Source organism: Taeniopygia guttata, chromosome Z, assembly GCF_048771995.1.
Source record: "Taeniopygia guttata chromosome Z, bTaeGut7.mat, whole genome shotgun sequence".
NCBI classification, from domain to species: domain Eukaryota; kingdom Metazoa; phylum Chordata; class Aves; order Passeriformes; family Estrildidae; genus Taeniopygia; species Taeniopygia guttata.
Window position 1 is genome coordinate 69,841,740 of NC_133063.1, and position 23,313 is coordinate 69,865,052.

At 35.9% G+C, this 23,313-nt stretch overlaps 1 protein-coding gene and 1 long non-coding RNA gene across 5 annotated transcripts in view; both read left to right on the top strand.

The window, feature by feature from the left end:
* UHRF2 (ubiquitin like with PHD and ring finger domains 2) overlaps positions 1-23,313 on the top strand; it is a 77,597-nt gene that overhangs the window by 19,899 nt on the left and 34,385 nt on the right. For all 4 annotated transcript variants that reach the window (XM_030258937.4, XM_030258938.4, XM_030258939.4 and 1 more), the window contains exon 4: positions 7,948-8,166. In XM_030258937.4, the coding sequence (XP_030114797.1) occupies positions 7,948-8,166 (219 nt within the window). The remainder of the gene's footprint in view (positions 1-7,947; positions 8,167-23,313) is intronic.
* LOC140681969 (uncharacterized) lies at positions 8,173-16,046 on the top strand. The gene is made up of 2 exons (XR_012053247.1): positions 8,173-9,694; positions 9,730-16,046. It is a non-coding gene; the product is annotated as an uncharacterized lncRNA (long non-coding RNA).

The window sequence follows — 23,313 nt, forward strand, 5'->3', positions numbered from 1 at the left end:
TTGCAATTAATGTCTTTGGTGGTGCGTTTTCAAAGACCTGTCTTACATATATCCACAGTAATGTAAAATTGGATAATATTAAAGTTAGCAATGGGTAAACATTTCTGAGAAAGTGTTTCTAACTGTTGCTATGAAATTATGGTGGGCTTTTTTTTAGACACTATTATTTTTTTATGAGTTGGAAGTATAGAAGTAGACAACAATAGTTTCACAACAATTCTGATTTTTCTTTGGTATAGTCTTACTAAACTAAAAGATTGACCTCTATTTATATGTACTTCCCTTTCAGCAATTGAAGACAGTCTTTTTACTCCTACAAGGTGGTTATGTATAGCAGCTCAATACACTTAGCCAACAAAATTAAGTAAGTCACAGAAGCATCATGTGGCAAGATGGTCACAGTTAAGCTGATCAGACTTAAGATATTAGAAGTTAGAGCTTTGGGAAAGAAAAATTATTGGAAGTGCAACTTGTACGTTTATGAGTGAAAGTTCTTGATGGATGTTCCTGATACAATTCTTTTGCGGGGGGGAGTCTCACTTTTTTTCTTTTAGTATTATCCAACATGCACATTCCTATTGTAACTACATTTGTGCTTCTACCACTTTGTTTTCATACATTAGTGTTTACCTCTGATGTCTACAGGCAGCACTTGTATTCTGCCATGTCATTGTTTGATGTGGATAAGTAGGAAGATCATAGTGTGTTTTGACACACACTTGTTCTCTGCTACAGAAATATATTAATTTCTCTTCACTCCTGTTCTTCAGGCTTCATATCTTACTGTGAGTACTTTACCCGCACAGTTACTTGTGCGTGGGTGTTTTGTTTTTCAGGTTTGGATTAAGTGTTTTGCTGCCAGCTGTACTTGGCATTTTCTAGTGTGTCCTTGCAGTGTTGTTTTGGAGAAGCTTTTCTCCTTCCTATTTCCGATAGATGGTGGATCTCATCGGTGACATAGTTTCAACTCCATCTTTCCTACAACAGGTGTTCATACGTGACACAAAAACACTCTCCATTATCTGAAATAGAGTAAAAATTACAAATGAAAGATATAAGCCTGATGCCACTAAAGCCATCAAAATTACTTTAATGCATTGGGAGAACTATGTGTCAGAGGTGGGCACAAGTGCTCAACTTCTCAAATCATAACTGATGCTCTTCTGTCTGTTATGTCATTCCAGTTTCAAAAAAATCACCACAAAGGTTACAGTTGAGGGATAGGTCACTTGTAATGCATTGGATTGGTCTGCTCTACCCCCTAGATGAGTATATTCTCCTATAGCAGTTTTTCTTAAGAGGTGAAGCAAGACTTGTCTTTTTCTTAAGTGAGAAAGCTGGCTTTAGCAGTGGTGCTGCTAGATTTACATGTCACAAGTCCTGTACAAAACTTAAATGTTTTAATATGCAGTTTTAGATTTCATAAAAGTGTTCCTCCTCAAAGGGGTTCAGTGTTCATTTGTTCCTCTTTCCATTTCTTGTTTAAATAGTGTCATTACAGTGAATGTGAAAGGAAAAAATGAGAGAGCTCTTTTTGCAAAGACTATAGTTAAGGGAAATTCCTCTTTCTGGGTAAGAATTAATTACAGTAATCTCAAAGGGTAACTACCTTTTGACTAAACAGAGCTCTCCTGCCAGCTGTGACTGCTGCAGATAGGAGGTACTACATATTCCTCTGTGATCTTGTAGATAACAGCACTGGTGAGTTGTTTCTGTTGAAGTCTTCTCCCACCTCTTCTACCACCATGCCACACCCCAGCTATGTGTCTAGTATTTTACTAAATTGGTAAAATAGTTATAAGGCCCACATATTTTTGCAGAGAGAAAACCTAGGGCCATTGAGAGGAAAAGAACTCAGTTTCAGATTGCGCTTATCAAGAATTGTGACTCCAGTTCAGATTTTTACTTGTTTGAGAGCCCATATTTCACCAGTGAGCAAGAGACCAAAATACCAGTTTTACCAATGCTGACCTTCAGGCAGCATCAAATTTCTTGGCATCCGATTATGGCTATGTAACTTCTGTATGACAGTCCATCTTCTGCTTTCAATTTTCAAAGGCAAGTCTTCCCTGGTGTCAGCAGTTTGAAGGTATATTCTTGTTTTTGTCCGTGTATCTTCCTCCCCTTAGACTTCGTTCCCTGTATTTCTGTTTCACGTTTGCATTTGTGGGTATCACAAGGAGCCATTAAACACTTCGAAGTCAAGGATGTGCTATCAGGTTTCATACAAAACTATCATACATTTCCTTCTTCTGCTCCCAGCAACTGCCTTCAAATACAAAATAAATTAACCTGTCTTGAACATAAGAAAGCTGAATCCTGATTTAAAGGACTTGTGAGGAAACCAACATGCTGAGGTCCTAAAGTTAGCTGAGATAACTGTAAGTGATCTTCACCACAGGTTACTTAAGAATCACTTCCAAATCAGAAACAGGATGTTACAGTAGCAGAGTGGCACCATAAGGCCATGCCTAAAATGCTCTGTTATATCTACATTTGCCCTTTCCTCTTACCTTTCTGTATTTAATATTTGTTAAGTAAGGAGAGTGATTCCTTCTGAAGGACATGAAGTTAATGGCTAGACACATGACAAAGTTATGGGAGCTATAGACTAGTTTTTTATAGTGCTTACATACTTTTGTTTATGTTAGAGAGTTTAGAATTTCAGAAGAGGAAGAGGAATAATGAAAGCTTTATTGTCTGCTAAGTAGAATGTTAGGACAGTCTGTTTCTAAGGGTACCACGTGTTTTTTTCTGACCTTATGTCAGTCACAAACCTTTTTTATAATTAGTCTGAGTGACTACTTGGAGCACCTCACCTAGCAATGTAATTTTGTTTTCCAATTCCTAGTATCAGTGATTAGTTTGTTTACTCATTCAAAATTTTTACCTCATATAGGTTATTAGGCAATGCTAAAGTAATCAAAGAGCTGATGTGTCAGATGTCTTTTTTCCACATATCCTCATTAGAAAGCATGCCATCAGAATCATTCATACTCGAAAGTATTTTATGGGAGTAACTACACACTGCTGCTCTTCATTTCAAGAAGTTAGTTCCTTGTAAAGTTATTTGTCCCATTTGCAATGGGTTTCTGACTGCGTATTCTGCGTTTTATAATGTCAGAGTATTTGTATGTATTGTAATCAGGGTTTTGACAACAGGGATTCACTGTAAGACTTTGATTTCTAATATTGTAGGCACATAGTGCAAATTGAATAGGAAAAAGCTTGAGGACACAATCTAGGGGTTTCTTATGTCTCTTTAGAAAGGATTTGAGCTAAGGAAGGGAAGCTTTGCTGTCCTAGTAGGTGTTCAAGAGAACAACTAAAATAATAGCAGTTAAAGTTTTTTTTTTATTTAAAACTGATTCTTGGCCGAAAAAATGGTGTGACCATTGAGAATAAGATTTTTCATTTTTTTAATTTTTCTTGAATAGCTGTAAGTGTTCTCCTTGCATTCCTGAGGAAAGTTTTTTCAAAAAATGCATGACTTGTCTGCTGTCCAGGGAAGTAAACCTGATTCACATTACTTAAACTTGTAATACAAAATTACTGTATTAAAATTTGAATGTTCAGTTTATTTCTTACACTTCTGAACTTCTGTTTCAATACTCTTATTTCCAGATTGTCTCCTTTCAGAGTACCCATGTTGTCTACACAGCGCAGTCGTGTAAGACTAGAAGTTCCTTTTTCTGGAAACTTAGAATTAAAGTAACTAGGAAGCTAAGATGTTTCTCTTCAGGCTATTAGTATGGTTTCTCAGTGTTTAAGCTGCTTAATTCCTTAATTATGTGTTGTTAGGTAAAGTTCTCAAAATCTTGTTTATGTTTTCTCATTTTTATCTTTATTAATATTCAGTATTCCTTCCAGTCTGTCTTTTGAAATAGATGTCTTGTTCTTCTTGTAATAACAAATTATCAGACCTACTGTTCTTTTTCCAAGTGCACAGCTTGACTACCCCAGTGATTTTTTCCCCCATTCATAATCATGTAGTGCTTTTTGAAACAGTGTTGGCTTTCTCAAACAGTACAGCAAAACTGGGCTGATTATTTCCTCAGGTTATAAGGGAGTGGGGTGGTAGCAGTCTAGTTTTTATCCAGTTCTACCTTCTTAGGCACATTTGCCTCTTCCAAGAGTTTATTCCTTTCTGTTTCTTTTTTTTGTTTTTGCCCTTTTATTCCTTCATTCTGCAGTTGGAATGACTACATTCTGAATTTTAAGATTGAGAAAATTGATTATACTTTCATTTTATTAGTATTGGAAAATAATTTTTAAATTTGTGCATGTGCACTAACATTCTTGACCGTACTAGTATGGAGAGTGGTTGGGGAAGTCTTTACTTTTGTTCCCAGAATTTTATTTTTCCAGTTCTATTTGTTCTAGTAACAGCTGGGAAGAGTGTTAGAGGGTATGTTGCAAGGTCTCTGTAAATTAAGCAGGCTTGGGTTTATTCTGATATGGAACTACTATGTATCCTAGCATTTGAGCATTTTAGGAACCACAGCCAGCCATCTGGCCATAGCTAAGAAATACTGGAATTTTTACTTCATGAATAATTCATTGCTATGGAGACCATCTATAAAGATAGGAAATCTCATGAAGTCCTTGATATTCTACTGTTAGAAATACTACAAGGAAGAATTAAATTAGAGGTAAATAGAGACATCCTATGAGCAATATTCATTAAATTCTTATGATTATGCTTGCTGGTACAGCTCCTTTTTTCAGTATTAGTTGCCAAATGTCATAAAACCATGGAAAACCAAGAAACTGTCCACAGCTGTTTTAAATGTAAAGGTTTAATTGTGCCATATAATCTTCATTTCAACTGTACAAATTTATGATAGTCTAATTAAAACATTGCTGTGAAAATGATTGTTCTCACTTGAGACTGATTTTAGGATTTTACAAGTAACTCAATAAATGAGAAAACACTTTCAGCATGTGTTCATGTCTCACAGTAGTCCTTTATTAAAGCTTCCCAGAATGGCAAGAATTAATTTTCACATAATTCTTGAGGTTAAAATACCATATTTCTCCTCTTGATATTTTGGTTTATCTACATTCATATCTTGTGATCTATGCTTAAATATTCTTGCATATTTAAGAGATTAGATTTTTAATTAATATGTGATTTTTACAAATGGCATGTTAAACTTTAGGAAAATTAATGTGAGGTACTTGAATTTTCTAATGTGAGCGTGATTTTTTTTCATGTTTAAGTAAATTGTGGCATTAGACAGATTTGAGGGCACAAGTTTACTGTGAAAAGTACTCTTTACTTATTAGTATAATAATGAATAGTGGTATTGAGCTTAACATACAGAGTTTAACTGCAATTTTTCGCCTAACTCAAAAACTTATGGCAAGTACTGCTTCTGCTGTTTTGCCTGAAGTATCAGGTATGGACTAATATGGAGGGTATGGACTAATATGAATAGCTGCTAGCATTCATCAGCAACCATGAAAACATTTCTCTGTGTGTACAGCAGTAAAAAACATTCAATATCTGTAATCCTTTGCAAAAGAAAGGCAAAATGTGGCAAAAAATCTCATTTGTTTTTTTCTAAAGTTTGTTAGCTTGCTTTTCTGACCAACTGATTAGAAGGAAAATTCACTCAGTGGAAAGTCAGCCTTTCTTTTCTTTTGGAAAACAGATTCTGTTATAAAAGTGGATTTTGGGCGTGTCTTTTGGTAACTGATAGGCAATATTTTTTTGCTTGGGTTTTTTCATTAACTTCTTCCAAGAACAGAGGTAGAGACATAGTGATGACAGTCTTTGAAATTCCTCATCAGTACAATAGGAAGGATCTCTTCTGAGTTGTATAGAGGTGAGAAAGATAGTATGAATCTGAGTTTAGGGAAAAATCTTGTCCAAAGCTCACCCAGGAAAAACAGAAGCTGAAGACATTTTACTTTCAGGAGAGAATAACTTTTCCTGATCAAGGTTAGGTTTCTGTGAATGTCAGCTCTTTTAAGTCAAATATTTTAATTTTTTTTTTTTTCAAGAGTGACATGGGAACATCTGTAATGTTTATTTGTTATTTTTATGATTCCATGTCTATTTCTTGTTTGATTATTTCACTGTATGCATAAATGGTGTCTGGTTTTGATCTATCTTCTCTAGTTTCCTGATGTTTATACACTATTTTGGTTTCAGAGTTCAAGTAAACTGAGTCTTTATTTGCTATGTTCTACTTGCTGTCTTCTGCAACCCTTAGGAAAGATTTACTGTAAAACTTTTGGAACTGATTAGTAGGTCAAACATATCTGTCTTAAGATTTCAGTAGTCTGTTGTACAATAATGTGATGTTATTTAGGCATTCAGTAAAGTAGGCATGATCTCTATAGCTGATTTTTTGCTTTGTCATATTACCTGTAGGTGAATCAGTCATGGTTTTTGTGAATTATAACAGTTAAAATATTAATAATTAATATAGTAGAACAATATGGTAATTCTTTAGGTGAATTGTTGCATGACATAAAGGCAAAACCTCAAATGTTAGCTTTTCAGTATGCACTGATTTGGAAACAACATGGGAAAAAAACCCCTTAGGAAATATGGAGAGTTACTATGAAACTCTTGATAATTGCTTGATTGCAAGCACCTGTCTTTATATGATGTAACTTTTGTTGTGCAAACTTTTGTAATTAGGATCTAAAAATGTTGGTGCAAAAACCAGCTTTGTCGTTAACTTTTTAAGTAGTTAGAGATATGTTTTTTTACTTAGGTATTAGTTTATCTGAAGGTACATCCACTCCTAAACTATTGTCGTTCAAGCGTCTTTAAACAAAACTATCAGTAAATCTCCCCTGTTCCTCCAGCCCCCACATCAGTAGTAGCAGCTGGTGTGTTAGATTAAATACAAGGCATAAAACAAAGCAAGATGAATTTTTTAAAATGTATCCAGTTTCATTGGTGGGCTTTCACTCAACTCTTCAGGAGTAGACATCCTGATTTCAGGCTATAGGTTGTCGGTCTCATGCTCTTAATGACAGTTGTTTTAATACTACTTAGTACTTCCTGTAGTAAGTTGCAATGTGCAATTTTCCCAAGACCTTGAAATATTCTTGTTCACTACATGTTGTAAAGTGCTAGAGCCACGCTTCTATTAGTAAGAGTAGGATTTTGCTGTTAATATTTAACAATGCTGTTTGATAAAGATATATTAATTTAACTGTGAGTGCTCTTGTTAAAGTGCCAGTAATGGCATGATGAAAATATTACTTTAGATACATCGGGCACAGCATTGTTTGTTAAGAAGGGATAATGAATAATTTTAATAGCAGCTGTTTATTTGCAATAGACCTAATTTCATTTTCCCTGTTAAATTTGTTCTGTGAACTCATGTAGTACTAGCTAAGTGGTGGGAGATTATCTGCCTACACACAGTATGAAAAAGGAACTTCACTTGAGCATCTTTTAACTTTTTGTTACAGGGTAGCTTTTTTTTTTTTTCTGCAGTTAGTATTTTGATCCTGTCTATATTCTGCTATTTTTCCAGCACGTGTGCAAATACAGGCTCTAGTATCAAGTAATAGAGGAATATAAGAGGAATATAAGGAGGAATATAGTAGAGGAATATAAGAAAACTGTAGTGTTAAAATGAAAAGCATCTCAATTTTGAAAAAGTTTCCTTCCTGCATTGGGATTTTAGTTAGAGTGCTTTCAAATAATACTAAATTATTGAGAAGTGCATATAGATTTACTGAATTACTTTTTAAAAAAACTCATGGAGGGTATTTTTCCCTTTTGAGATGAGACAAATTCTTACTTTGTATTTAGAGGAAAGCTATAATTTAAAAAGGAAAATAGGTCCAATTTTAGGGTTTTTGTATGCCCAAAGAACATTTAAAAGCTTTTACTTCTGAAAAAAGTTGTCTGTGAGTTTCTTTTTACTGTTGCAGTAGTCATAATCATTGGTGTTGTTGGTTTTGCTTTTCAAGGTACCCAGAAAATGGCATAATAGAAATGGACACAGTTAATCTTCGGCCTCGAGCAAGAACCATTCTGAAGTGGAGTGAGCTAAAAGTGGGTGATGTGGTGATGGTTAACTACAATGTTGAGACACCAGAAGAAAGAGGATTTTGGTTTGATGCAGAAATCACCTCTTTGAGAGAAATCTCAAGGACTAACAAAGAGGTTCATGCTAAAATTCTGCTGGGGTAAGATTTGCTTGACGAACTCAGAAAATCTCTGCATATCATATAAAGTGCATTTGGTTTAGTTTTTTTATCTGCTAGTCACCACTAGGTTAATTTTAATATTATACTTTGATTCCACAGCTGTGTGAATTACAAAATTACAGTGCATGATTTTTACAATGTGCAGACTTAACTGTAAGTCAGAACTTTTATTTTTCAGGATATTGCCAGATGCAACCATAAAGTTTATGTAATATGTGTGATTCAGATTGATCAGAGCATGTTACAGTAATTTTTTAGGTAATTGGGAACCTGTAGGTCTCGCTGAGTATGAGTTATCTCTGACAATTTGAGTAAGTCTGTGAAGTGGCTAAATAAATTTTTAAAGAATAAAATATTTATATAGTATTATAACCTCTAAGTAAAGTGCGGAGCTGCAGGATGTCAAGTTTTCATTGTGACTGAGATTACCTGAATATCTTTGCTTTGTTTTACTATTTAATTTTAAAACTTCCGTACAGTTCTTTATCCAGAAAACACTATTCCTATCGTTAAGATATTGCTGTCAGTAAGATGTGTTGCTGGCTTCTTAGGGATGAACAGATGACCAATGGTTGATAGAATGTTAGCGTGTCCCACATTTACTCATGAATGTTATAATCTGGGAGTGCATTCCTGAAAATGAATTGGACTACTAGCATACTAGTAGTTTTCCTTACTAGAAAAGAGGATGTTGTATCTGTAGGAAGACTTAGTGTCTGACATGATTACTTGGCAGAGACACAAAGAAATCTCTGTGAATCCGGTCTAATTCAGTATTTTGTGTAAAACTGCAATCTTACCTAGTACGGGGAAATAGCAAGGACATTGGCTCAGTAAAGTATGCAAGTAAATGAAGGTATGTTGTGGGAGTGGGTTTTAATTTTAGAATTCTAGTAGCTTCCTGGACACTCTTGGTGCATTACACTCATCTTTTATTAAGTAGAGCAGGCACATGGACTTGTTTAGTAGGTGAAGCAAAAAAATCTCAAATTGAAACACAAAACTAGAAAAAAATGAGAAGATATTTTGAATTATTAACTTGAAAGAGAGAAGAGATTAAGAAATGGAGCACAGTATCAACGGAGAGATGGCAGATTTTCATTGTAGTGCATTTAGTGCTAGTGGCATTTGGTGAGTCTGGGATGGGTTTCATGGCCTTCTACAAATAGAACTGTCCAGACAGCAGTTTACATGAAGTTCAAATGTCTCTTGATAATAATTTTTTTAATTACGACCTACGTGGATTCTTTCAGAATTTTCCCCATCTGTTAAAAATAGGATAATCAAAATACATTTTTGTCTTGTTTGACAAGACAGATGTCTGCTAAGGAAGGCAGGAGCCTCCCCTGAAATGGAAAATGTAAGCCCCTCTCCCGAATTCCTATAATTTTGAAATTAAAAGGCTCTCAGGCAAAGATAGGGGAATAGGAATAACAGTTCTTTACTAGAACTTTTAAAAACTAAAACTACAGATGTAGTAGTACAAACTAAAAGTAAAAATACAAATGTAGTAGTACAAACCAAAAAAAGCTACTGTCAGAGTCAGAATACTACCTGCTGCCCTGTGGGTCAGGGTGTTGGTAGCAGTACCATTAAATGGTGGTTGCAGTCTTCTTGGAGTGGCAGATGAGATTCTGTTGAAGCAGTGATCCTGAAGGGTGAGTTTTCCTCTGAAGATCCAGTGGTGTTTTAGATGGGTCTGGTCTTCTTCTGGGAATCCAGTGGAAAAGGCTGCTCGGATGTTGCAAAGTTCAGATTATATCCAGGTAGGAATGCTTGGCTCTTCCCCTTGGGCGGAGCACCTCACAACGGGGGTGATGCAACTTTCTCAATCACGCAGTGAGACTCAATGGCTCATTAACAGAAGATATTTCCCAGAGGGAGGATTGGTTGGGGAAGGGATAAAGAAAATTGCCCGATTAACAGAAGATAACTGCCACATATCTAACAGTTAGGAATAGATTACCCCTATTTCCAACCTGACAGTTTTATATTGGCAAAAAGAAGCACCTGGTGGCTAATAAAAAATTCTGCTTGGAACCCTATAGGATAGTCTTTTCTATATCTAAATAAACTGATGGTTATGCTTCAAACTAGAAGATGCTAAATTCAAATACTGTCAGTACTGTGGCTGGTACGAGAGGGTTCCCCCTGATACTTAGACTTACTATCTTCTGAAAGGAGTTGGGAGGAAGACAACACAGTGGATAAATTCTAAGATGATGAATTTAAGTCCGTTTTTCAGATTAAATAATATTTCAGAGAATTTTCTTCCTAATTAAGAACTCAGGTTTCCTATAAATATTGATAGATTGTATATGCATAATCAATTTATTGCAGAAAGTAAAGTTAACCTAGCCCTGACATGTCTTAAATTTATCAAAGAATAATTCTGTATCACCTCTACTACTCAACTCATTCCTCTCAATTAGTAATAAAGGAACAGGGCAAATCTCCTAGTATTCATAAATTTGTGTAAACAGCATGCAAAAGTAATTGCTTTAAATTTGAGGCAAGTTGATTTACAAATTTAAAAAAACCTCAGTGTTTCATTGTTAATTAATATGTAAATATTATAAAATATATTAATTTAGTTTAGAATTATAATGCAGTCTTTGTTATTTTAATCTAGAACAATACAATTAATATATTTCTAGTCTATAATATTCATATGTGATTGAGTTATTAACATTATGTTAGCATTAACTATTTGTCTCAAAGGTGAAATTTATTTTGAGTTTTTTATGATTATCTGTTAATGATTAATTGATTGTATGGTAATAATTAGTTTTTTGTGTACTACTTAAGAACAACCTTAGCAGGAAGTAAAGGGAGGCAGGGGTCTTAGGGTTGCATCGGATATATTAGTTGCTTGGACTTCTTTCCTTTGTGGTACTACATCAAAGAGACTTTGTATGAAACAATTTGTGTGCCATATTTGAAGGTTTGATTTATTGATCTTGTTGCTTTTGACAAAGATTTCCTGAAGCTTTTGGCATAATCACAGGAAATAACAAGAATATGCTCTTTGTGGTCATGCTTTGAAGCTAGTAGAACATAGGATGAATACTTCTTTTTGGTGCAGCTTTTGACATGTGTATTTGTGTGGTGTTACTCTTTCTCATATCTTAGTGATAACCAAAAGGAAAATTCCTGTAGAGTCTGTCATCATTAGCTCATATTTTGGAAAATATATATGAAATAGTAAATATTACCAAATGGATGATGAGACTGAATAGGGGAGGCAAACATCGTTATGCAGAATAATTGACCACTTATTATTAATTTTCATTTATGTAGTATTCACATTGCAGCTGAAATTTGTAATTGTAGGATGTCTAAAACATATAGAACAGGATTTTCTGTGTCTCACAGGGAAATAGCAGTACTTTGCCATGGAATAGGACTTAAGATTTCTCATGACTGTGTGTGCATTCTTGCAGTTCAGCCATCTCTGAATGTGAGTTTCTTATTTTGGAGTATCTGTGGTACCTCTAAATTTATTTTAACTAGCAAGGTACTCTGTGTCTGGTTTTATATATCCTCTGTTTTTCCCTTTGGGGAGAGTGTTTTATTTCCAAACAATAACAGTTGTTTCGTATTCCAGAATAATATGACATGTTGTCTTTGAGGCTAATTGCTTACAATTTAACCTTGGAGCCAGCAGATGTATTTAAATTCACCATACCAAATCAAACCAGAGTAGATCAAATGATAGAGACCGAATTAGATCTTAGTTTTCCTCAGTAAACCCTTGACAGTCTGAGTTTAGCAAGGACTCTGTCAATATGAAGATGCTTTTTTGCTTAAGCCTTTGGAGGTGTGTAAGAATGTAGATATAAATGATACAGAGTGAGCATAATTTTCTTCTTTAGATGAACGAATGTTTAATGAATTTCATGTCTTCACCCACGCAGCTGTAATGGAATGTAATAGAATGGTCCTAAATTTTCATGTTCTTATTTATCGTCTTTAGGTCTGCAGGTTTTTGAATGATCATTCCTGCTCCTAAAAAGGAATTTTTTTTGCAGATTACTTGCTCTTAATTTTTAAATACTTTTATTGTATTTTTCTTGTAACATGTGAGATCTGCTGTTTGTCTTCCTTTTTTTAATGGTATGCATCCATATTTATCATCTTACTACTCATTTTATTAATATCTAGCATGTTTTATTCTCAGAATGCAATATATTTAAAAATTATCTTTATGCTACTGTACAGATTTTTCTTTTAACTTCTCCTTTTATTTCTTTTGGACAAGATTTTCCATTTATATTTAACTTCTGATTTTTTTAGAAAATCATACTTATATTTGTTTTTACAGCTTTGCAAAGGCACAGAAATTAAACACTTTAGAGAATAGTGAGTATTCTGTAATAGTGAGTGAAACAAGTGCATGGGGTTTTTTTGTTTATAATTTCAAGAATTCTTGTGCCTCTGTCAATTTCTATCTAGTTAAAAAGAAAGTTATTGGTAGTTGTATCTTGTTTTGACACTTTGGAAAATAATGTACCATACTTCCTATCACTCTCACTGTATATTGTGATAATTATTATATCAGAGTTGTTGTGATATGATAGATGCCCATAGGTAGGTACAGTTCTCATAGTGCTTCTTCTTTAGGTCTGGAATTTTCATAAGTGTGGTTTGTTTTACTAATGCTTGCATAATTTTCTACCCAAAGTAATATCCTTGTTTTATTGTAGTGTCTTTGACTGGTGCTGGTTTATCTGGGAGAACATTGTTTTGATGTTGTGTGAAATACTAACAGTATTTACTTGGACACATTTTCTCAAATAACTTTCATGCTGTATCAGCAGGTATCCTAGTAATAAGAATTTTAATTGCTGAAAACCTCGCCTGCAGCTTTATTGCGCAGATGTAAAAGTAGCATATTTCTTCTAGGCAACAAAACTAATAAAAAGGTGAATTTATATCTCTCACTTTCCTCTTGTGACCTCAGTGGAGCTGGTCACCTCCTTTGAAGAAGAGAACTCTTCTTGAATCAACAAGTCTGTTCCAAATCAAGATAGATTCTGAGTGGCCAAGAAGCCTGCTGAGATTTTTGATGATGAATCTTTGGAGGTGATGCCTAGAATTTTTTTAAGCATTTCTTTGTTCTGCTTTTCCTAGTGTCTGCAGATAGAGACTGCTTTTTTTGTGATACACAGCCTTAGGGAATAATCTCATAACTCATAACAGGGATTACTCTTGACAACCACAATGTTTTGCATACTATTTGATTACCTTGTTGGACAAAAGAAATCATGTTAGCTGAAGTGTGAGTGTAATTCTCTGCTTGAACTTAGAAATGAAGTTTACTGCACATTAAACTGTTCACTTTTAAATTCTAGATTAGATTTTTAACCTTTCTTCAGCTGTGGTTTCAGGAAAAGTTTAAGGAAAAGTCAAAAATTAAAAGATTCAATGGACCTAAGGACAGAATTATATTAAAGTTACTATAATAATATTGTTAATAATAATCATATTAATATTAAATAATATTTAAAATATTCTGAATAGTGTGAAGTATCTTTTGTTCATGATTCAGGTGTACAGGACATATATCCCAGGAGATATTGGGACATCCAGAGAAATGTTGTTATTCAGGCTGTATTGTTTCTGTCAAATGTGAAACAGAAGGACGGTATCTGACTAAGAATAACTCATGAAGAGAGCATGAGCAGAGTGAATCATGTAACCATTCAACGTAGTACTTGTCCTCTTTGCAAGGTCTTTATGAGATACAGTTCCTTGATTCGGCAGGCTAGGGATGAACTCATGGACCTCAGCCCTACTGAAAAGGACTTGGGGGTGCTGGTGAATGAGAGGCTGTACCCGACACAGCCATGGGCACTCACAGCCCAGAAAGCCAGATGTGTCCTGGGCTGCATCCAAAGAATTGGCCCCCCAGCAGGGCCAGGGAGGGGATTCTGGCCCTCTGCTGTGGTGAGACCCTCACCTGCAGTGCTGTACCCAGGTTCCTGGCAGGGGACAGAAAGGACATGGACCAATTGGAGCAAGTCCAGAGGAGGGCCACCAAGATAGTTGAAGGGAATGGAATACCTCTTCTATTAGGAAAGGCTGAGAGAAGTGGAATTGTTCCACCTGGAGAAGAGAAGGCCTCAGGGTGACCTAATTACAACCTTCTCATATCTGAAGGGAGCCTTCAAAAAAGCCAGAGAAACTTTTTACAAGAGCATGTAGTGACAGAACAAGGGGCAATGGCTTCAAGTTGAAAGGTTTGTTTTAGAGTAGATATTGGGAAGAAATTCTGTAGTACGAGGGTGGTGAGGCATAGGAACAGGTTGCCCAGGGAAGATGTGGATGCCCCATCCCTGTTAGTGTTCAAGGCCAGGTTGGGTGGAGCTCTGGGCAGCCTGTCCTAGTGAAGAGTGTCCCTGGCCAGGGATTGGAACTAGGTGATCTTTAGGGTCACTTTCAACCCAGCCATTCTATGATTCTATGAAAGAGTACATTTTGAGAAGTATTTGGATGACTTATTACGGATATCCTTTTCTTGTTCCTTTCTCCTTTCCCTTTGGGCAGAAGTTTCTATTTTACAAATACTCACTGCATAGTTGTGATGGACATGTTCTACACAGATCGTAGCTATTCCTTCACACTCTTTACCTGCATTGCTTCATTGTTCTATGTTAAAAAAGAGAGATCCTCAGGAGGTTCCCCTGAATAGAAAGGATTTGAAGGATTACTGTTTTAAGATTTGCTTGTCCCTAATTATTTTATGATATAGAACAAATACTTTATCCGCATACTTTCCTTTTCTTAATAAGAGAGCATAAAAAGTAACTGGTTTGTCCTTTGTCATTTCCCTGCATATTGCCTGATCTTAAGTAGCAATACAGGGAAACTGATTGTTTCAGGCTGGTTTCCCAAAATGGTGAGAAAGTAGATTAGATGCTTGTAATCTGTGTTAAGTCCTTTGGACTGTGAATATACTGTTCTTTGAAATTCCTGAATTTTAGTGGCGAACCAGTCTGCCTTACAGAATGAATGATTGATCTCGGAGAATAGTGGTTAGTAAGTTGCATGCTGCTTGGGAAGTGATGACAGGCAAGGAACTGCAGGGATGTGTCCTGAGGACCTGTACTGTTCAGAATCTCGTGGCAACACAGTGGACACTTGCCATGTTTGCAGACACAGTAAATAGATGGAAGTTAAGGGGTAGTATTGCCAAACAGGGAGACCTCAACAAGCAGAGGGGGAATGGGTGGCAGAAGGCTCAAGAAAGTCAAGATGGATAAATGCAGAGTTTTTTTTCACCTGCATGGCATAACCCCTTGAAGCAGTACTCACTGGGAAGCAGCTCTGATGAGAGGGATCTGTGGGTCTTGATAGGAAGCAAGGTGAATATGAGTCAGCAGTGTGTAATGAAGATTAACAATATTTGTGCTGTGTAAAAATAAAAATAATGAAGACTGGGGAAATGCACTAACCACTCATTAAACTGCATCAAGAATATTCCACTCACCTGCTATTTCACTCAGCTCTAAACACACACCCTCTCATCTAGATGAACAAAAGAGAGATACATAAAATGTAGTGAATTTCAGCAGAGGGGCAGAAAATTGATTCTTTGGATTGCATCAAAAAGTGTAACATTTCAATTAATTATGTGTTGAAACATTAATTGCTTTAACAACAACAAAAAAAGCATAAGTAAAAACTGTTAAAATTTCAAATGTTTTGGGTGGCCTAATCATAACTGTAAAATTATATTTTGAACGTGAAGAATGGGTTGACTTGGATCTTCAGGGTTTTGTTTGGTTTTCCAGAACATAAACTATATCTTCAGTATTTGTAAGTGTCCTTTCTCTAATAAACATGCAAACTTGGAACCACAGAGTCTTTTGACTTGATTTTTTAGGGGGGTGATATTTAGAAGTATTCTGAAGTTTAATTTGTTTCTACTGAGGAAAGTAAGTCCAAACAGAAGAGGAAGAACAGAAGAAAGCAAATTTAAGTGCAAAAAGGCAAGCAGTGGGTGGGTGGGAAATAGTGGTGAGCACAATATTGGGCAAAGCATTATGAAAATAAAAAGAAAAAAGGAGTGGTGTTGAAACATATGTATACATTTAAGAGAAACTTCAAGGATAGAAAGGAGCTCTTGATATTGTTCAAGGAGGATCAGCCAGAGCAGCTTATCTAGGACTAAGTGTAGTTGGGGTTTTAATAATGTTATGGGTGGTTACTTGACAAGCTTTCTGAACAATCACTGTAAAAAGAAAATTCACTCTTGCCATACAAAGTGCATTTTTAATGTATTTGTATCTCTTACCACTTACCTTGACAGAGGACTAGTTAGAGGAGTCTGGCTCCCTGTTTATACAAATAGGTAAGAGCCATCCTCGCATAACCCTTCTGTTCTCTACTGTATCACTTCTGTATCAAGGATTTTCTGTATCAAGCCTGTTAATCATTTTTGGATCCCTTTTCTGGAACCACTCCTGTAAACCCATGTCTGTGTTCTCTGGGAAGCCTAAGATAACCTGGCCTAAGTTATGCTGAGTAATGATTGGCATTTGTTTTCCCTCTACCTGCTAGCAGTGTTGCTTTTAATGTAGTCCAAGAAGCTGAGGACGTTCTTTGTTTGCAAGGGCACATAACTGGTTTATGGTCAGCTTGTTTTTTTATGTTCTTTAAGGTCTATCTCTACCAAGCTGCTGTACAGTCACGTGGAGACACTTGGGAGGTACTAGTATTTCCTTTGTGCAGGACTTGAATTTTTCTTTGAACATGATTAAATTCCTTTCTGTTCAACTCTAAATGGTGGCAGAGGCAACTAATACTCACTTTCCCAGGGGTTGAGTTGAAGCTGATCAGTCTGTCATCAGTCTTCCTCCTTGAAGATAGGTGTGATGTTTGCTCTCTTCTATTTAACAGAAAGGTGTAATCACTCTTCAGTAACAGGGCTAAGAATACACACATCCAAACATCAGGCAGCTCCCTCAGAGCTCATAAATAGGACCTATTAGAGCCAATGGACTTCTGTATGTCCTGTGTAAATGCTCCATAGCCTAATCTGAGGCCAAGTCTTCATTGCTTCAGCCATTCTTTCTACTCTTGCAGACCTCAGATTCCTAAACCCTGGTCTTAGTAGTAAATACTTGAGGCAAAGAAAGTGCTGAGTACCTTGGTTTTTCTGTGTTTGTTATCAGGGGCCCTGCTGTATTTAGCAGTGGCCCCACATTGTCTCTAGTTTTCCTTTTCTGTGATAAAATTTTACCCTCCAGATTCAAATCAGTAACAGTAACCTTGGCTTTGCCAACCCCACGCCTAAGATATCTCTTCCTGCCCCAGATCAGCCGCCCCAGCTTCCACCTCTTACACATTCCTTTTTATATCTAAGCTCTTTTTTTAATTTCTGCTAACTTCCTCTTGCCTTTGATGTCCTGCACATGGTAATAGACCATTTTTGAGTTTGGGATGATGCTTAAATACCACCTACCTTTACTGCGTCCATCTCTACAGGGTACCTCTTAGGTTTTTTTCCCAAGTAGATCTCTCCAGAAATTACATTCTATTGTCCTGAAATCCAGGGTTGTCTTGAACTTTATCCTTCCTCCAAGGATTCTGAGCTCCATCATCTCATCATCATTGCAGACAAACTTTAATGTCCCATGACAAGTTCTTCACAGTTTATGTGTATCAGTCTAGCAGTTTGCTTCTCCATGATCAAGAAGTTGCTACCACTGCACTCCAGAAATTCCCTGTATTGTTTGTGTTCTGCTTTGTTGATCTTCCAGCAGATACCATGGTGCTTCAAGTTCCCTGTGAGAACAGGGCCTGTAAACATGAAAGTTTTTCCAGTTGTCTGAAGGAGTAAGTAAATAAGTAAGTAAATATGTGTTTACACTCTACAACAGGCACCCATTACAGCCTCGCTAATGTTCTGTCTGCTAACCTTGACCTGTAAGCTCTTGACTGGTTCTTCATCTGCCCTCATAAAAGGGACAGCTGCTTTTAGTCTTCCTAGCCTCTTCTTCCTGAAGAGCCCTTACTGATTAGTGACAGCATTCCAATCCTGTGAGCTATCCCGCCATGTCTCCATGATCCCAGTGTTGTCGTGGAGCTACACAGACTTCTGTAATCCATTTGTTCATTGCCCATGCATTGGTGTGTAGGTGTTTCAGGGAGGCACAAAAATGTGCTTTTCTCACTTATTTGTTGGGAATCTCTCCAACACTTAAACCCACATAAGTCTATGGGCATTTGGATTTATCAACATAAAATTTTGTAATTACAAGATTATCAGAGATTCCAGACAAACACAAATGACCTGGAAAGGTTGTAATTACCATTATGTAATGGCTGTTGGATGCTTAAGTGGAGGATTTTATATTATGCACTAATGAAATTTGAAATCATGGTGGAAGCATTTGCTGTAGTTTTTCTGAAGAGTTGGGCAATATAAGGAATGAAGACATTCCAAAATAAGCAGCTGCCCTTTAAATGCCAAATGAGTTAGGATCTCTTTTTCTCTCTAGGATTTTTTACTTTCAGGATTTCTTCGTGAATTAGATTCATCATGTTCTGAGCAGGAGAATCCCTGGATTCCAAGCTTTTTCATTACAGTAATGCTGTCATATCCATTCAAGCCATGATAATGAATTCATTACAAACTTTCTAGGCTAGAAATTAGGTTTCTCCTTCTTTGCAAGCAGTCCTCCTTGCTTTTGGTTTGATATGACCATTCTTTGGAAATCTCTTTGTGATTCTTTGATTCTGTGCCATTGTGTTTTTATGATTTCTGAAGGTGGATACCTTCAGAAGTTTTCACAGTTTTTTTTTTTTTTTTTTCTGTGATTGGTTGGTTTTGTGTGATTTTGGTTAGTTGGTTTTAAAGCACCTTATATTTTGGGGATTTGTTGTTGATTTATTCACTTAAATTTTGGGATTATTTGAGGAGTTCATATTTTTGGTGTTTGTGGTTTGTTGGTTAATTGGTTTTGGTTTTTGCTTTGTATTTTGTTTGTTTTTTCCAGAGTGCTTAATGTGTTTCTGTGCTTTCAGGAGACTTTCTTTTCTTTGATTTTTGGAAGGTCTTCTCATCCTGATACTATCTCTGTGAGTTTGTTATGACAGGAGGTGCTTCTTCTCATGTCTTTGTTTTTGTGTTGAGGTTCTCAATCAGTCTGGCAGGTTTCATGGATTGGTCTCCTGTAACTTTATCTTAGCTCATGATGAGTGTGTGCTCTATCTACTCACTGAATTGCAATATAATTTAAAATCTGGATAAGAGTGTTTACACTCTTATAGTAGGAATCACCTGTTTGTATCTGTGCTTCTTCCTAGCATGAAAGAACTTGTTGACTAGCCTGCACCCTTGGAATGATGTCTTGAACAGACTCTTAGCATTGTTTCTGTGCACTGCAGTTCAGTCTGCAAACACACAAAGTCAACTGAGCTTAGACTATGCCCTGTGATGCCAAGCACAAACTCTTGTATCTTTGTTTTTCACATATGAAGCCTTTGGTGTATTACCTTTATGGGTCATAATAAAGATAATGACCTTCTTTTTTACCTGGTTCTTCATGGGCATTCGGGTGTTAACATCTGTGTGTTTCAACTTGCATTTAGAAGCTGTCAATGCCTACTGAGCATTTGTGATCGTGCCAGTCACAGTCGTAGTTGTGACTACAGGAAGGGAGCAGCTGGGGTGGTGGCACAGAACTCCTCTCCCCATCAGGAGTGTTCCTGCAGCACCATGGACGGGGCTGGGTTTGGGGTGGGATCAGGACCCTCCACAGGCTCCACTCCTTGGTGTGGTCTGTCCCATGGGGCAGGGATGTGCACAGTCGTGAGCCTCTGACATTGTTGCTGGCTGTTCTCTCAGGCTGGTTCTTTCCCCAGGTACTCTAATGTCCACCTTTCTGCAGCTCCCCGGCTAAGGAGAAGAGGAGAGTCTCTGCGTTCAAGTGTCTGCTTTCAAAATATGGCATAATGAGCTATAATACATTGCTTTGTAAATGCATGAAGCAGCTCACCTACTGCTGACATAAAAAAAAAAAGTCATATCCTGCCTGACTTGTATGTGTGTCCAAAGTATGAATTTTCTAAGTTTGGGAGTATGTGTGTTTTGTTTTCAAAGGCCTTAAAGGTTCATATTAGAATATGGTCCTCAGCATAGCTTAGAAAATGTTAATTTTATTTTTTTTGTGATTGTTTAAATAGTAGTGTTACAGAGAGTAGTAAAATCTTTGTATAGTGCAGAAGTTGCCACATGTCTTTATCTTTACAATGCTTGTGTAATAAATGAAAAGTTGAATTAAAAGCAGAGCTAATACTGTCCCATTTTGTAACTGTGCATTTTTATTTTAATGATTAAACAAATGTGTGTGCAATATTCTGAAAAAAGTTTTGTAAATACTCTCTGCTTTTCTGCTGGTGTACAATAAAGAAAACAAAAGAACCTCTATGTAATTCAGTACAACCTAGCAGAATTTGGTGAGATTATCAATGTAATATGCTGTCTAAATATGGGAAGATTTTAAAGTCACCTTTTAAACAAACTTGTTTAAAATAAAATCTGCAGTTAACTGTTTCAAAGGAGATGATATTACAAGTTCTAATAACATTTTGAATGGTAATATTGAAAGATTGTGTGTTTTTTAAGAAGTTGTTTAACTGTGGTTTGTTGATGTTGATGAAAGAGTTGCTGTCTGAAAACTTTACAAAAGCAGAATAAAGGCTGATTAATGTAAGGCATGTAAACAAAGTGTTGCATATGAAAAGATGGATACAGAAAATGGTAGTAAATCTGGTTTTGTTTTGATCTGTGTGTTTTAAGAAAATTTGTGTATTTGGAGAGCATAGCAAACATTACATTCTGTTAGGCTTTATTCTGATTGTGACTGTTTCTCTACTGACCTGGACAGTACCTTTTGACATTAGACATAGAGACTGACTGTGAATTAGTTGTTGTAAACATGACAGTGTGAATAAGGTTTTGCTCTTAGGGGGCTTAAATATAAATCATCATTAGACACTTTTCACTATTATTCTTAGTATGAATATGAACTCTGTGTCCATTTTTGTAGTAGTTTTTCCCCCATTTTTATTCAGCATTGTATTCTTTAGTGTTTGTTAAAATACTATACTTTTGATTTCAGTGTGGTAAAGTGATAAACCCAGAAATAAAGAATAAACTGAGACAGAGATCTGACAATTGTCACTGAATCTCTCAGACTGTATGAAGTGATAAAGTTCTCTAAGCGTGGTAACTGTCCAGCAGCTTTTATTTTCTGTGAAGCTGACCTTTGAAATATCCAAGATAATGCCCACACATCTAGTCAACTGTGATTTTGAATATCTAAAGTGTTTTGCTACCTGAAGGTTAAAAAAAAAAAAGAAATATGCATGGGGAAAGTGCAGATAAAAGAAGGTTCAGCTGAAGGTTGCTCTCTGGCTATGGCTAGCCTATCTTAAAGGAAGGCTTGTATTAGGAATTCTGCTGTGTTGAAGAATCTGGCTTTGTTTTGGGATTTCATTCTTTCAGAAGATTTAGGGTTCTTGCTTGAAATACTAACATCCTGTTTACTATGCATATTGTATAATCTCATTTTTGGTATGGTAGACTGAAGAAATGAAGAAAGGTTATACATTTGACAGCATAATATAGCCACAATTTTTTTAGATAACCATAATTTTAAAATCACATGATCATTATTAAAGCACTGAATGTGTACTGTGGCAGAGAAATTATTATTTTACGAGTGAATAGCTAAGCAGATTTTTTTAGCTTTGGTAAGGCTTAACCATTTAATATTAGCTCATGTTCACAATGTTCATTGATCTTCCTCTGTAGTTCCAGATATGCAGCCGTAACATTTGTTGGAACATACCAGCTTTGTAATGTTATTTGCTAGTATTTACTTACTTCTTATGTAACTCACAGCAGAAAATACTGAATAGACTTCAGGAAAAATTTAGCCTGAAAGTTGCTTTCTAAGTGTAGTTATCTCAAAGGAAAAATACAGGGCAAAGAGAGAAGGAATGTCTACCATGATCTAGTGTATATGACAGGGAAACTGTGAATTCCATCTGTTTAATAAGTACTGCCTAGATATAAGGAATAGTATTACTAGGAGAGGGGCGGAGGGGAGGGGAGAGGAGAGAGAGTTTTTCCTAGATGCAGTTTCACTCATACTAAGGATAGTGGTTATAGACTACACACATATTTAAGAATTGCACAATGCAAAAATCAGTGTAAAATATCCTTAAATTTGTCTTAAGTTTACTAGAATTTGGGAATATCAGTCATTAAGTATAAAATTTTACTTTATGCGAAAGAAGTAATAATTCTGTATTTTTGTTTTAAATTAGATTCACAACTTTTAGTTCTGTTAGAAATAAGTCCTAGAGGAGTAACATTGGATAGGCAGTCAAGCAGTGTTATAAGTAAGAAAAGTTCTAACATAGATTTATGGCATTAAAGAATGTCAACAGGTGTGTTTTGTGTTGTTTTTCACTTTAAATAATCTAGGAAAAACAAGAAATATAGGACAGTTAATAAAAGGCTCTCCAAAGTCCACAAAATAACGTGGGAAATATGATGCTTTTAAGAGTTTGTGGTTAAGTTTTCCTGACAAAGATTATGTTTACATCTTGTCATTTCTGCATTTGAATGTATTGTGCCTTTGTGATTGTGAATTGCTCAGTATTGTGGATAATTCAAAGTGTCTTTGCATGCTAACCTGAGGTGTTACAATGGCCAGAACTGCTTTAAAGTACTATTCCCTTAGGATGCAAATGTAGTTAATTCTAAATACATTATTTTCCTGATCAGGAAATCAAACAGTTGTTTTTCTGATGGATGTATTTGCACTGATACAGCATTTGCATATTCTGTTCAAATAGCCTAAATATTTGAAAATTGCTAGCATTTACTGTATATGCATGTGACCAACAATGGGGAATGTTTTTCCTCCAAAAACTGCTGGGAAAGAAAAAGGTCAAAATAAATACACGTGCCTAAGTAAGCAGCTGTTAGCATACTTAAAAGGCAATTAAAGTCAGTCAAGACACTGATGGAGTGCTCTCAACCCCAGTTCCATGGAGACCTAAATACTGCAGTGTTCAGGGCCATGAAAAGTGATTTGTCAC